This window comes from Aythya marila, assembly GCF_965140915.1.
Source record: "Aythya marila genome assembly, chromosome: 8".
Classification (NCBI taxonomy): domain Eukaryota; kingdom Metazoa; phylum Chordata; class Aves; order Anseriformes; family Anatidae; genus Aythya; species Aythya marila.
The window spans coordinates 30337510-30351826 of NC_139049.1; the positions used below are offsets into that span (position 1 = coordinate 30337510).

General features: G+C 37.3%; 1 protein-coding gene across 1 annotated transcript in view; it reads right to left on the bottom strand.

Annotated features, from left to right (window-relative positions):
* ITGB3BP (integrin subunit beta 3 binding protein) overlaps positions 1-14231 on the bottom strand; it is a 28937-nt gene extending 14706 nt beyond the window's left edge. Inside the window, exons 1-4 of the mRNA XM_082766454.1 lie at positions 14150-14231; positions 10516-10558; positions 7218-7353; positions 1829-1910 (exon numbers count right to left, since the gene is read on the bottom strand). Of these exons, the coding sequence (XP_082622580.1) occupies positions 1829-1910; positions 7218-7353; positions 10516-10558; positions 14150-14154 (266 nt within the window). The 5' untranslated portion in view covers positions 14155-14231. The remainder of the gene's footprint in view (positions 1-1828; positions 1911-7217; positions 7354-10515; positions 10559-14149) is intronic.
* Between the last annotated feature and the right edge of the window lie 86 nt (positions 14232-14317).

A 14317-nucleotide genomic window follows, 5' to 3' on the forward strand; every position in this document is an offset into this window, starting at 1 on the left:
GAAATACCAAAAGGATGTATCCTAAATTTAAGGACAGAAACTCAAGTTCAGCTATCAGGATTTTCTTATGATCACACAGGACAGGTAAAACAGGATTTTAACTCATTTATTCCCAAGAACAGAAATTTTATCAACAGCTCAAGCTCCCCAGGCCTATGGGCTCCAAGATTGTACACCACTGCTTGTAACCATACGAAACACAAAAAGTTAATAGTGAGCTCCACGGGGACAAAATAGCACAAGGTCATTTTTCCAGCTTTGTTGTGCTATCTCCTCTTTCACACCACAAATATATTTTACTACCAGTCTAAAGATGGCCAGCTTTCAGAGATGAATGATACTTATAATAAAAATTAAAATAAAATAGCAGCAGATTAGATCTAAAAGGCAGACTTTAATGCATGGCTAAGGATTTGCACTGAATATGTATTGAGAAAAGTCCTCTAATATAGGTTTAGGCTCGTTTCTCTTGGAAGCATGCAAACTTGTAAATCAGAGACAACAGAAATTATCCCTCTGCTGATTCTTCCCACAGAAGGGAGAATCAAGCTCATAAGAAATCCCAAAGACAGTACTTCGGTACTTAGAAAGACAACTACAGTATGAGCAAATAAAAGTATCATCGTTGCATTTCAACGTGACAACAGAAGGCTTTGCTATGCAGAGAAAAAAAACACCAATGTTCGTGTATTGTACAATGTATTCTCCACCTGCAAAAATAAAGTGAAATTCACATAAATATTACCGTGTAGGTGTTAGTTTATAAATGTGTTTTTTTTCTGACATGTCACTAACTACTAATCTTCCAAAAATCTTGTATTAAAAAAAAAAAAAAACATACTGAGTTATTGAATGCAAACATTTACACGTCAAGGGAGACTCTGATTACTCAAATTGTTCTGCAGGTTCAAGGTTCCTATCACTATGAAGTGCGTCTGTAAATACTGATCAAGGGATTTGCCATAACACAAAAAAAAAAAAAAAAGACAAAAAAAAAAGACAGAAAACAACCCACAACCAAACCAAACCAAAAAACACTTTTCATCAGAGTTTACAGCTTTCCACTGATGTTACTGTAAGATGTAATTTTTTACTACCTAGCATACCATCCAGACAATTCTACTGTCTGTCAAGCTCCATCCCTAAGAAGATACCATTCGACAATGAGGGAATTTCTACCTAATGGTGGGGAAGTGTCCATTACACACACACACACACACACACAAAAAAAAAAGAGAGGGAGACACACACACACATCAAAAGTTCATCTGGAATAATCAAAAGGAAGAGCTACAACTTCAAGTATAAGAAACATAATAATTAGTTGACTGAATGTCACAAATATTATTTGGTATTAAAAACATACATATGAATTAGAGTATCGAGCCACAACGGAATTTTCATCTGGGACACCATGTACAACTTCAGTGTCCTGTGGTTACCGGCCCTTTAGCTTTGGCAGTTAATACTTCCAAAAATAAGGTAAAGAATGTATACTTTCAGAAGAGTCTGGAAAGGCAAAGCATATCTTCATTTAGGTACCTTAATTATGCTACCTCATGATGTAGTACTACGGGTGTATAACTGGTAGAGTGCCATATGCCCCACGCTACCAGTGAGAGCCAGAAGTGGCTGGACAGCTGTATTGCAAACCCTGCATTAATTTGTACCTGTAACTAAGCCTGCCAGGCAGTGCCTTCACATATCCAATCCTGAGGAACTGCAAGTATTAAAAAATAATCGCTATTAATTTAATTCTATATGAAATATCAGTCTCTCCTAATCAAAAATCACGGCACTGCATCCACAAAGCACTTAACACGCTTACGCATCCTTCTCTGCTTGACGCTGCCCTCTTCTGGATAATCTGCTTTCCAACTCGTTCTGCTCGTTTCCATCTCCTGGGAGGTCTACAAGGAAAGAAACAATGATAAAAACAAAACACTGAGTATTTGAAGCACGTGAAGAAGGTGTTAATATGAACCTTGACTGATAAATGATCTTTTAGATCGAGAAAAACACTCATTCATGAAGCAGGGCAGATTCCCTTGTAATGAAACACCCTAACTGGACTATTATTTATTCTTTCATAATTTGACCTCTCATCAATTCCCATGACATTTATATTTGTGAAAAGCTCGGCATTATCATATTAATAAGTGGAATTTTGTATAATTTTGACAGTGTCTGCATTCTACATTTTTTTTTAAATCCTATTAGCTGCCTAAATACAACATATTAGCACAGAGCTTTACCATGAAAACACCGCAATGACTGAGCAATGAAACCTCCATTCCCTTTAATAAGTGCTTGGCCCCTAGTTCTGTCTTGTAAACAACTACAAGGAGACAGTGCAAATTATTTCCAAAGGCTCTGACATACCATACTGACAATATAATACTCTAACTTGTCATACGATGGGGCATGATAAATCATATGCCAGCTGCCATTATTCTGCATGTCGAGCCATATTTCTATATTTCAGCACACCAATACCTTGAGCAGTTGCACGCTTTGTGAGGGAACAGGAATAGGTTATTACCATAAAAGTCCATTCCCGTGGATTTGTTAGCAAAATCTTGACTCACTAGTGATGTCAGGGAAACAAACTGTCCTCCTGTCGTTGTAGGCTGGGCATTCTCAAATGACCAGCTTCTAGTGTGTCTATCACAGGCTGCTCTCCCACAGCAGGTGGACAGGGAGGATGCTCTCAGTGAAGCAGATGAGATGAAGAAAAGTAGAGCAGGAACAAAATAACACCTTTAGCTTGTTGGCATTTGGCTGAAGTGGCTCAATAACCTCATTATGTATAACACACAAGATACGCAACGTATCTCTGATCACAACAGGCTTTCTGAACTTCCATCTGTTTACACAACTTATCACTACTTATACAATTCAGACAAATCACAGGAGAACAAAACAGACTAAATATTGTTCATAGTGTCCATTACCATTGCTTTTAAAGTCAGTACATTAGCTTGTCAGTTCTGCTTGCCTTCCAGTTAGCACATCAGGAGGGTGATATTCTTGCAGAAAGAGCACTGCACCCCTTTTAACTAATTCTCAAAAAATAGCGTATACTGTCACACTTCATCTCACAGCACAAAAGTCCTTGGTGAGTCTACTGAAACCAGCGAGGCCATAACTATTCACAGTCCCGTGCTTCACACGGCCTATATGGTCACCTTTCAACACCTCAGGTGTTGTATCTATCTATGCTCCACCTAAAAAGAGGTCACATCCAAAGAGACTATTTTTGATTGTGGCTGAAGTCAAAAACATCATATAACGTGAGTTTTTAGTAATTCCCACCTTAAGAATTCCCCCCAGAAACACTCTCATTTTCTCATGACAGTATCACTCTTGTTTTCTGTTGCAATGTACAATTTCACTTCTTTGAGCACAGTTTTATCCTCCTTTGCAACAGATTTCGTTTGGATCTGGCAGTAATTAAGGAGAGAATGGTGGAGGTGTACGCATGCCTATGAGGGGGCAGAGGCATAATTGATGCATTCTTTTTTTTTTTTTCTTCTGGTACCAGTATTCCCCTTAAAAAATTAAATCATTAGCACATTTAGTAATTAGCAACTTTGAACTGCATAACACTCAGCTTTAGTTCACTGTACTTGTAGCCAAACAGTGCCAAAGAAGTTCACAGCAAGGTATTTTCAGACAGTTTACATCCATCCCTACAACAGATATGTAAGGTCTTTACTGTGGCCTTACCAAATGCATTCATCCCAGAGCAGACCCTCCAGAATGAGATACTTTCCCTATTTTACTTCAATCTCTCTCCTTTCTGACATTAGACAGAGAAAGAGGCCACATTAAGAACTACACATTTTGATTTCTTCTACCTAGATCTGAATCATTACACAGAAGTATCAGCACACAGGGATAGATTAAGTTTTAATTATAATATCTTGTAAAACATTTAGAAATACCTCAGAATGACAAGCTGCTATAGAAGTTCAAGCTGTTCCACCACAGTAGCTAAAGGTTAAGACCCCAAAAGATTTCATTTTAAATCTAGAGTAATTTCATTTCAATCAGTCATCAGTTATCAAAGAGATAGCACTTTTAGGCCAGTGCTATGGAATGACAGAATCTTGGATTGATTTAAACATAAGTAAATTGATTGGGGTGGTTCCTGTCTTCTCATAAAATAAATGTTACTTTTGAAGAGTCTGAGCATTCTGTAGGGATTTAGTCTTCTTTGAGGCACTCCTCCACACTGTTATTCAAAAATTAAGACAAGTAATTTCCTTCTGCCTCCAGCAAGATGGATTCAGAGAACTTTTTATACTTTATAAAACACAAATTAAGTTTTGTTTGTCTGTTGGTTTTGTTTGTTTGTTTTATAGCTAATGGCATTATTTTGTAATAAAAATTCATTCCTACAGAAAAATAGAATACAGATTATACAGTAACACCTCACCTACAGGTAATATCCATAATCTGATAAAACACTGCAACACTTAAAATGAAAGAGCCTTTTCAGAAGAAGAGAAATGGTGGACTTAAAAGGACAACTTGAAGCTGGGATATAAGAAGTCTGTTCCACCAGCTTGTAGCTATATGAACATGGGGGCAAAGATGGCTCGTACTCCATTACTGAATAATTACCCATCTAAATGTCAGCTCTGATCACGTGATCTGTCTTTTTATAGGCAAAATGAATGTTCCCTTATGTCCATATTTAATAATAGTATGGAAATGCAGTACATGTTCACCTTTCCCATCGACATCGTAGTAGATAGGCATTTTAGTACAAGATGTTTTGCTCCCTTTTTTGATTTTACCTAAGAGATAAGGCATGTAATGCAAATGCTGAGCTGCTGAAGGAAAGTTTTAAAACACTACCATGTGTTGTGTCACACAAGGACACCCAGCTAAAATAAAGGAAAGAGTCATTAAAGCAGAAAAATACAAATACACAGGAATATTCAAGAGAAAATATTTAATGATCCACAGTATTTTTAATTTTGTATCTCACTGGTACCATCATAAAAAAATTAAAAACTTTTTGCAAAGCTGAGTGTTAAAAAGGATAACATAGAAAGGGGACATAGATTATTGTAATCTGATTCTTCCCTCAGGATACAAGCAGTCCTAATTCAGTGATCAACAGCTACTAGGTTTAATGTGCAGTCACTTTGCTGGAATCTGATTACTTGCTGTTCCATTCTGGGTAAGAATGTAGGATGTCAAGACAAAACAATTAACTTAAGTGTGGAAAAATAACTGACCCTTCTGTGACATGGCAGATGCCAGTATGGGCACATCAACTGATTGCACTAAAAGATCTCTGATCAGATGGAGAATACCTCTTGGAAACTCTCCTCATTGACAGGTTTCTTTGTACAGGATACAGAAAGTTATATTTGCCACAAAGGAAAAAAGGACACACAGACTCTTCACATAATCCAGGAAGTATCAGTTCACAGCTTATGAGGACAAGGGTATTCTAAAATATAGGTACCATCTTAAGACACCCAGCTTATACAACTAATTGAGAGATGCTATCATTCATCATGAGAGCAGAGAGAAATTAGTCTAATTATTCCTCCAAAGGCTTCTTGGAATGTCGATGGCTGAAAGTCATTTTTGTACTAGTTCTGGGGATAAATGCCCAACTTAAAAGCTGACAGAGAAGAACCTCTACTCTGGGGAGCACAGAAATCAGCAGTCAACCTGGTAGGAAAGTTGTGAACCTTCCAATTGGCAGTGAATGCTCAAGAAAAACTCAACTGACATTAAAACTGTCTGACAAACAGGTAAGGAAGATGTAAAGACAGGTCATAAGGAATAATCACAGCAAAATAAAGAATTAGTATATAGCTATTTCTGTTCAGTTTTCTAGTATGACTACTACTTAGGAGAAAAAAATAAATTAATGAAAAAACACCACACAAAAGCCTGTAACTCTGCATAGCTATACTACTACCAAAACACTTGTATGCTTTGGTACTCTCCTATTTTTATTAAGGAAAAGGGATGTAATGATCACAGACTATAGTACCTTCCACTTGCAGGATATTTTAGTAATTTTTGTTTTTAGTTTGGCCAGTTTTGACAGAATTCCAACATTCCTTTCCAAAAAAATAAAAATCTATTATTTGTGTGCGTGTGTGAAGAAATTCACTTTTGCTGATCCTCGTGAGAGCATAATGGTGCAATAGCTAGTACAAAAATCTGCAGACAACTAGATAAATTTCAAACAGTGGTTATTCTATCCTGCTCAGAATGTTTCTACTCATCATAATTCATTAATGTTAGTGAGGCCTCAATTACTGCACATAAATTCCAAAATATATGGGGCATAAAAAGCTCTTTAACCCAACAAAAAGGCATAACAAGAACTGATGGCTGAAAATTAAAGCCAGACAAATTCAAGATTTTTTATTTTTTTATTTTTATTTTAAGATAGTGACGGAATTTAACAAGGAATATGCTAATAAAGGAATTGACAAGATTATTAGTATTGTTTTGTTGTTATTATTGTTGTTTTTTTTAAATCATTTGAAGTTTTCACATTGAGACAACCATCTTTATAGGAGTTATACTACAGGGAAAAAAAAAAAAGCTCTTGGGCTTTATCTGGGAAAGATGGCAAGTCTCTTTGTATTATTTTTTTAATACAGTAAGTCACACTAGCTGAGTTAGTGGTTCTTCTACAATTAAAATCCACAACATATACAAGCATACAAGCAGGTTAGTCTACTGAAAATATACTTCTTGAGCAGTCATACTTTGCATGAAAAACTGACTGTGTGAGTGGACATATGTCCTAAACTGAATGGGAAATATCTTCACGGTAAAGGTATATTTTCTGAGAGCTAGTGACATTCAGCGTTACGTCAACTTAATTAAACACTGCCTTACTCTGAAAAACAACGGTACAAAAATTACATAAAAGAAGGCAAAGAAGAATAGTTAGACTAATTCAGTTTCTTTTTTAGCTTTGATCTGATAACATCTACGTAACTTTCAATATTCATAGAGGAAGACTCAGAACTGAGAAATGCAGTATGTGTGCGTGGATGCATGCATTTATTTTCCTGGCATGAACAGCTAAGCCTGCCCCTCCACACCAAACTGGGAAGTACATAAGCTTTAAGACAAAAAAGAACTCAAACATGAGACATAAATTACTAAATCAGGCCAATAACCAGAAAAACGTTGCAATAAGAAAGACAAAATGTTCAACTAACCGTTTGATAGGCCATTTCTGAGATCTCGTGCGTTATGACTTGTGGGAGATGAAAATGGACTTATCTGGCGTGTTCCTGTTGTAGGTGAGTACAAGTTTATATTCTTCTTTTTGGTCAAAGGTGTTGCTTCAGATGGCTGTGATGTAATAAGAGACAGAGAATCTGGATCAACATTGGCTGAAGATATAGGGGCATCTACGCACATCTGAACCCACAACAAACTTTCCTTTTGCAAAGCAAATACATTCCAGCCTCTACCCTTCCTATCAGCAGAGTTGCATACTGCATCCCAAATCAGCCAAAGCCTTTCTGAAAATTTACTATCAGGTAAAAGATTTTTTTTCTAAGTAATTCCAAACTTTATTCCCATTTATGGGAAGCACATAATACATGTGCAAACATTGGTTTTACTCAAAGCTCTACAATCCAGGAAGAATCCAAGCCCAGGGAAAAAACTGTAGTACACTGCTGAGTAATTCAATAAAAGAAAATATTAATGTTTATAGATTTAAATTGTTACAGTGTTATAACAAGGAAACTCCATTTAAAAAGTCTATGCTTACAGGTGAAATAAATAGTAAACCAGGAACATGAGTTGTAGCTATAAGCATAACAGGCAACTATGTAACCCTCAGAAGTTTTCTTCTCAGTTCCAGCCAGCTGTTAATTTAACTGTCCTAAAGCACAATACTCAATTTTTCACACCTACATAAACCTGCATTCTATGGTTATCTGAATGAATGAGTGTTTTTATCACAACTTCTACTATGTTCTAGGCTTCACCAAAATTCCAGCATGAGCTCCAGAAGACTGTGCACCGAACTCATATTAAAGCTTCCTGATCTTTTCATCTCTCATTTGAAAGCATTTCCTGTGCCACTTGTACCGCCACCTATGTTCACACTCATTTTATTTCACGGAATGATATAGGTTCCAAGTATAATTTCTGCAATTACACTTTAAAACAGTGACAATACATTTAATTCTAATTCAAGTGAAGATGTAATACTGATACATGGAACAGCATTATATCTCCAGTGTTGCTAGCTATGCTATTTCTATTTCTTTTACAAAAAGCTGCAGTTCTGATGCCTTTCTTCCCTTACTCTCCCTTGAGCGGTTATCCTTAATTTAGAACCTAACAGTGTTAGCATTGGTCATCAGGATTATGACTTACACTGTATTTCAAAGGATATAATTTGCTGCCCACTTACCTAGCTTTCTTATCCCACCTGGAAATCAATCTGTCTTGTTTTAGTCTTGAATACCCTAAATCATTTTGCATCAGCTGTTCATACTCTCTTTGCAGACTAGTGGTATTTTAAACAGTACCTGATAGAAACCATCAGTCTGTCAGCACTAATACTATGCCACGTTCACCCAGGTTGAAGAAATGTGTGCGTATTTTTTTTTTTAAATGAAATATTAATTACTGTAAAGTATTGATACCACTTTAGGCATTTAATTGACATAAATTTTCTTTTGAAACAGGGACAATCTGCAATCTGCTTACACTTTCAGAACATTTTTCCTGCTTAACACTGACCAGCAGTCACCTCAGCCACCATATTTCTGGATATAAGTCAAGACTCCTTTGAGCAGCTACCTGGAAAAAAAAGTTACTGTAGTACTTAGAAGGACAGTATTTATTTGACAATAAGAACTTCTGTTCTAGATTGAAGGGTCCTAGTCCAGTTATACACACACACACACATATATATATAAATATAAATAAATGGTAGCATACCAAAATTAAAAAGTTTAAAAACACTCGATTCTGATCTGGTTAGTTTGAGCATACTTTGGGTAGTCTGACCAGCAGGTGGAATGAGGTCCTCCAGAATAACAGGAGAAGATCTGAAGAAATGGCAATGGAAGGGGCAGAACTAAGAGAGATACTTCACACAAACCTTGTGTGTTTATTACCTTACGTTCCTTTCTACCTTCAATACTGTTATTTAATCACAGCACACTTTAAATCATCATTACGTACCTGTTAGAGGCATTGTATGAACTAAAAATCATAGTGTAAGCCCACATTATTACTGAGATTCCAATAAAAGTTTTCATCGTTCAGATGGGCTTTTGTTAAGCTTTATGCTGAAGAAGGTTTCCTGAACGCAGGTAACCACCAAGCAACTCTTCCTTTTTATCTTGCGGGGAGGGAGGCAGGGAAGGAATAGCTTTAAGGCATAAAAAGAATTGTGTGTAATTTCAGCTGGACCACTCATCTACAAAAACGTTACTACAACCCAAGAAACAGATGCAAAATTACAGTCACAGCTGCATTCTGAGTAGAACAAGTTGGGTAATGGTACACTAAGCTGCTAATTAAATTGCTAATGATTTTTTTTAGTGCCATTGCAGTATTTTGCCATCTTTCTTTAAAGAAAGAAAAAATCTAGCAAATTTTTAGAATTGCACATTTCTATTCTGCAAACTACCAGCGAGACTTCCAAGTACGTGCTGCATATAAACAAAGCTCTTCAAAAGGACACAGACGTGGAGATTTATTGGGAGCTCATTTACTGACCAGCTATTTCCTCTTTATACACTTTTCCAAAATTTTCCTTCTTTTAAATACTGCTATCCTCATAAGCTTCTCTGCATTGGTGTCTGCAGCAACACCCACTGTTGGTAGAAGCAGATAATAAACTGACATATGTCATGACATGCTGGTACTGGGAGTATACTATAGCTGCATTTACAAAAAATAATAGCAACAGTACAATTTTATTTTTATTGTGATAACTGTGGTGAAATTTATTGCAGTGTTAGTACTTTATTGTTTCATTATGCCAGATTTGCTGAGGGAGGTAATTATATCCTTGTCATGAAAATGCCTTTAATGTTTTCATTTCAATTTTGCAGTTTATAATATGCAGATTACAGCATTATCATAATTCCATATTGTTACATGTACAATTACATGGCAGAACATTTGCTTCCAGGATAACGGAGCTAATTTCTAATAAATGATTTCACCAAGGATCTTAACTCATTCAGCTCTTGAGTAAATAGGGAAGGCAATAAAAATATGCATATTTCACCCATTATTTTCAAATGATTCATTCAGTTATACATTACTTAAAGCCAGGCAGTTCTGTGACAAATAGAACACAACAGATTTTATACTAATATTTCCATCAGTAATTTTGTGCCTTCCTAAGATTTTTTTCTGGACAGCAACCAATCTGTAACATAAGCATAACTAATGAAATGCCATGTTTATATACAGATATATGTGCATGTACACACACACGTATCCTAAATTATTCCATAAACCAAAAATACTTACATTATATTTTTTAACACCATCCAACTTCAGTGATCTCTTAGCTCTGCAAGATAAAAATACGGACAAATTTTATGGTCATCTAAACACAAAGATTTCTAGTAGTAAGGTTTATAATCTGTAATTGTAAAGACATTTTTCTTTTTCATATGTTTTGCTTTTTTTTTTTTTATACCGCACAAGAAAACTAATCTCATCTAAAACAAATACATTAACTGATTAAAATACTGTGCAACAAAAACATGGCTTGTTTAGAAGGATAAAGTGTTTGCGCAGAAAAATCCAATTCTCCATTTTATACCAGAGATAAAAATTAAGACACTTAAGTGAAATTGCTCAGAACACAAAATGTTCGTTTGTCTCTTTCTAAAGGACTATAAACAATGAAAAAATGCAAAAGCATTATTATTTACCTACCTTCCGAGCAAGGGTTGAAATTATTTTTCCATTAGTAGAAATAACGCATCAGGCACTTAAAGCACAGGTACAGCCAAGGTGAAAAAAGTAGTTCTTCCCATCATTTTAGCTCTTAACATGATTCAGTGCTACCAGACTATGACTTAACTGGGGAACAGATGCTCTATGTCTTTACAGGTCCCCAAACCATAAGAAACTATTTTCTAGTCTTCTTCACTATACTGATTCAGGAACATGCCAAGCTCTCTCTGCAAAATCTGCTCTGCTGAACTGGATGCCCAGCTGTTAATGGCAACGCTAGAAGAGGAAAGCTGAATATTTATAATACTTTATATCGTACAGCTGTCTTCTAAAGAGCAGTCATCAAAATTTTATTGAATGCAGACTAAAAGCTCAAAGGAAAGAAAGGTCAACATAAATTAAGACTATTTTTCCCAGAGACAACTGAAACTTTTAAAGTACATTCTTAAATCTTAACAACAGTTTAAAGCATTATATAAAACAATGAAGAAAAAAAACCTAAAATCTTTATATGAACAATCCCCAAGAAACATATATACTGTATCAAATTAAACAAGATTTGGAAAATACATCATATTTCAAGAATTTAGCGCAATTTTCATCTCAGAAAAGAATGTTTTGTCTTGTAAGGAATTAAGATGACCTTATTCCAAACACATCCTCTTCTAATTTACGGTACTGCTCCAAACCTGCATTAAAAGAGTTGTAAAAATTGGAACGTGGAAAACACATCTTTGAAATGTAACTCAGGTAAAGGTTTTTAGTGAATACTGGTTTACAATCATCTCCATTACACACAAAAAAAAAAAAAAAAAAAAAAAAAAAGAAGTATTCTATCTCAAAAAAAAAAAAAAGCCAAGTAAACATGTAACATTTAAATTAAAAAAAAAGTGACTGAAATTCTTGCCAAAGGGCAGTCAAAGCTGTACTGGTTTGATGGAATTCTTTACAATGTATTTCCTTTTTAAATAACAATCCATATTGCTTAAGGAATGCAGACTCCATTACATCTTCCACCCCAGTGGCAGCAGGGAAACATTATATTTATTAATATATCTACTCCGAAAGGGTGCTCTAGGGGCCAATGCATTTGCATGTTATACTAAGGCCTGTGATGATGGAAGTTTTTATGACGGACTTCAAAAGATGCTGAGAGCCAAAGTAAAGGAGAATCTGGACTGAACATAGCTGTAGGATAAAGATAAATGAGAAATTGCATGAAAAATGCACTAAATTATAAACATTTAGAAAATTTTGTACAGAAAAAGTTGTGGATTGGTCAAGACCATGTTATTTAAAGTCTGTCAAATATTGTGTATGGCAGTAGAGCTGTAGACAGCCCGAATTGCCCTCTGCTGGCCTGCAAAACCCCAGCAAACACCCTGAGCCCTGGTGCTGAAGAAGCAGCCTCACTCCAGACAAGCACTTTTACACTAGAAGAAGCTGTACGGGTACACGTTTGGCTTCAGGAGGTCAGCTTAGCCTTGCTCGTCCCAGTCAGATTCTGTCCTACCCAGCAGCCTTTTTTGCTTGTCGTCTTCTTTTTAGCAATTGTCTTTCTGATTCTATAACAAGAGATTGCAAAAATCTCTGGGCATTTGCCGTTCAGCCAAAACAAGTTAGCATCTCTGCTCTTAGCCTAAACGCACTCCTTGGCTAGGACCACCGAAACACGTTAGATGTCTGGGTGAGTTTTGGAGACCCAGTCAGCCAAAGCCTTTGTTCTCAGATTTTTCAAAAGATGAACATCTTTTGATGTTCACATCTAAGTGCAAACAAAATTCCCCAAAATTCCCATTTTAGGAAACACCATGGAGGAAGAGCACCAACTTTAGTTTGGTTTACCTTTTTTTTAGCCAGTGTGAAGAAGAGGCAGAAAGATCATGCAGATGTGATTACAGTTTACAACAACTTATTTATCTGAGTTTCCTACTCTTGAATTGGCTCAAAATTCCCTAACAAGGCTTATTGTATTTTCTGAACTACGCAGAGTATGACAACACATTTATAGCTAGTTGTACACCCTGCAAGGATTACTTGCAGGGTGTACAACTATCTATCATGTACAACGATCTATCAGGTGTAAGAACTGCATATTACTGCTATAGCGTATTGCTAACCTACCATTCTAGGCCACGGTGTCAGTTCCTCACTAATATTCAGAGATTTTTGCTCACTCACATATTGTTTTGGTGAAACCACTAATCTGAGGTTAACTGTGAGTCTAGGTATGCAGTTTAATTTTCTGTAAAGAAATGGATTTCTTATTTTCTTTTTAACTCCACATATCCTTCTCTTTCTTTCCATCATAATCTGTTTATGAATGAATGTAATGATAGCAGTCACAGACAGATTAGGATACAAAAAAATATATATTATGACTATATGCTTTCATTAAAAATACTCTGGGGATTATTGTAGCCCACTTTGAGGCCATTTCATTCAGCTTCCTCGTAAGTTTCTGCTTTGACTGGGGGAAAAAATAAAGCACCTCTATGCTATTTCCGTATTGCTCCATCTTTAGAACCTGCCAACAAAACTGTACTGTTAATTGGAAAAGCAGAAGGAAAGCACAATCATTATCCACGTTGGTAGTTAAACAGACTTAAACACCAGAAATCAAAGCTTGTGTACTGATCAATTGCTCTGTGTGACCATTCTACGATTACTTTAACTTCCAGCAGTCCACAGTAAAGGTGGCAGAAGCTGAAGACTGCGCTAGATTTAACAAAAGTTAACTTTGAAGCTGTAAGGAGCTGTGAAGCGGGACAGCACCCCAAACCCACACGCAGGCGGCGTGCTGGCGCCTCACGGCCTCACTTTACCGGGGTGGAAATCAGCAACACCCTGCACTTTTTCTCCCCCCTAGTTGTTCTTCAGAAGGCCAAAACTCCACAAAACAGGGCCAGAATCGCGAAACGGACAGGATTTATTCCAGACAGAGCCAACGTGAAGAGCCACAGCCCCGCGGAAAGACAGCCCAGCCAGCCCCGCGCCCTCCCCACAGCAAGCAGGAGCTCCCCCAGCAGCACACAGCCCGGCTGCTGGATCAAGCACGACCCCATAACCCCACCACAGGGCTCCTGCCACCCCTCCAACCCCACACGAGGAGAACCAAGCTCCCCTGCCCGAGCTGCCCCGTCAGGAGGAGGAGAGAACCGAGCCCCCCCCCCTCCCCCTTAAGGCTCCCGCTACCTACGACATGAGGGCGCCTCCAGCCGCCGCCTCACGCAGCTCTCCCGCCCGAGCCCCGCCGTGCAGCGGCCAAACGCCGCCGGCTGGAAACGGAGCCGGGAGGGCGGTGGGCGGCCCTGGGGGGCGGGACGGGGGCGGTGGTCGGGGCGGGGAGCCCCCGGTCCCTCAAGCT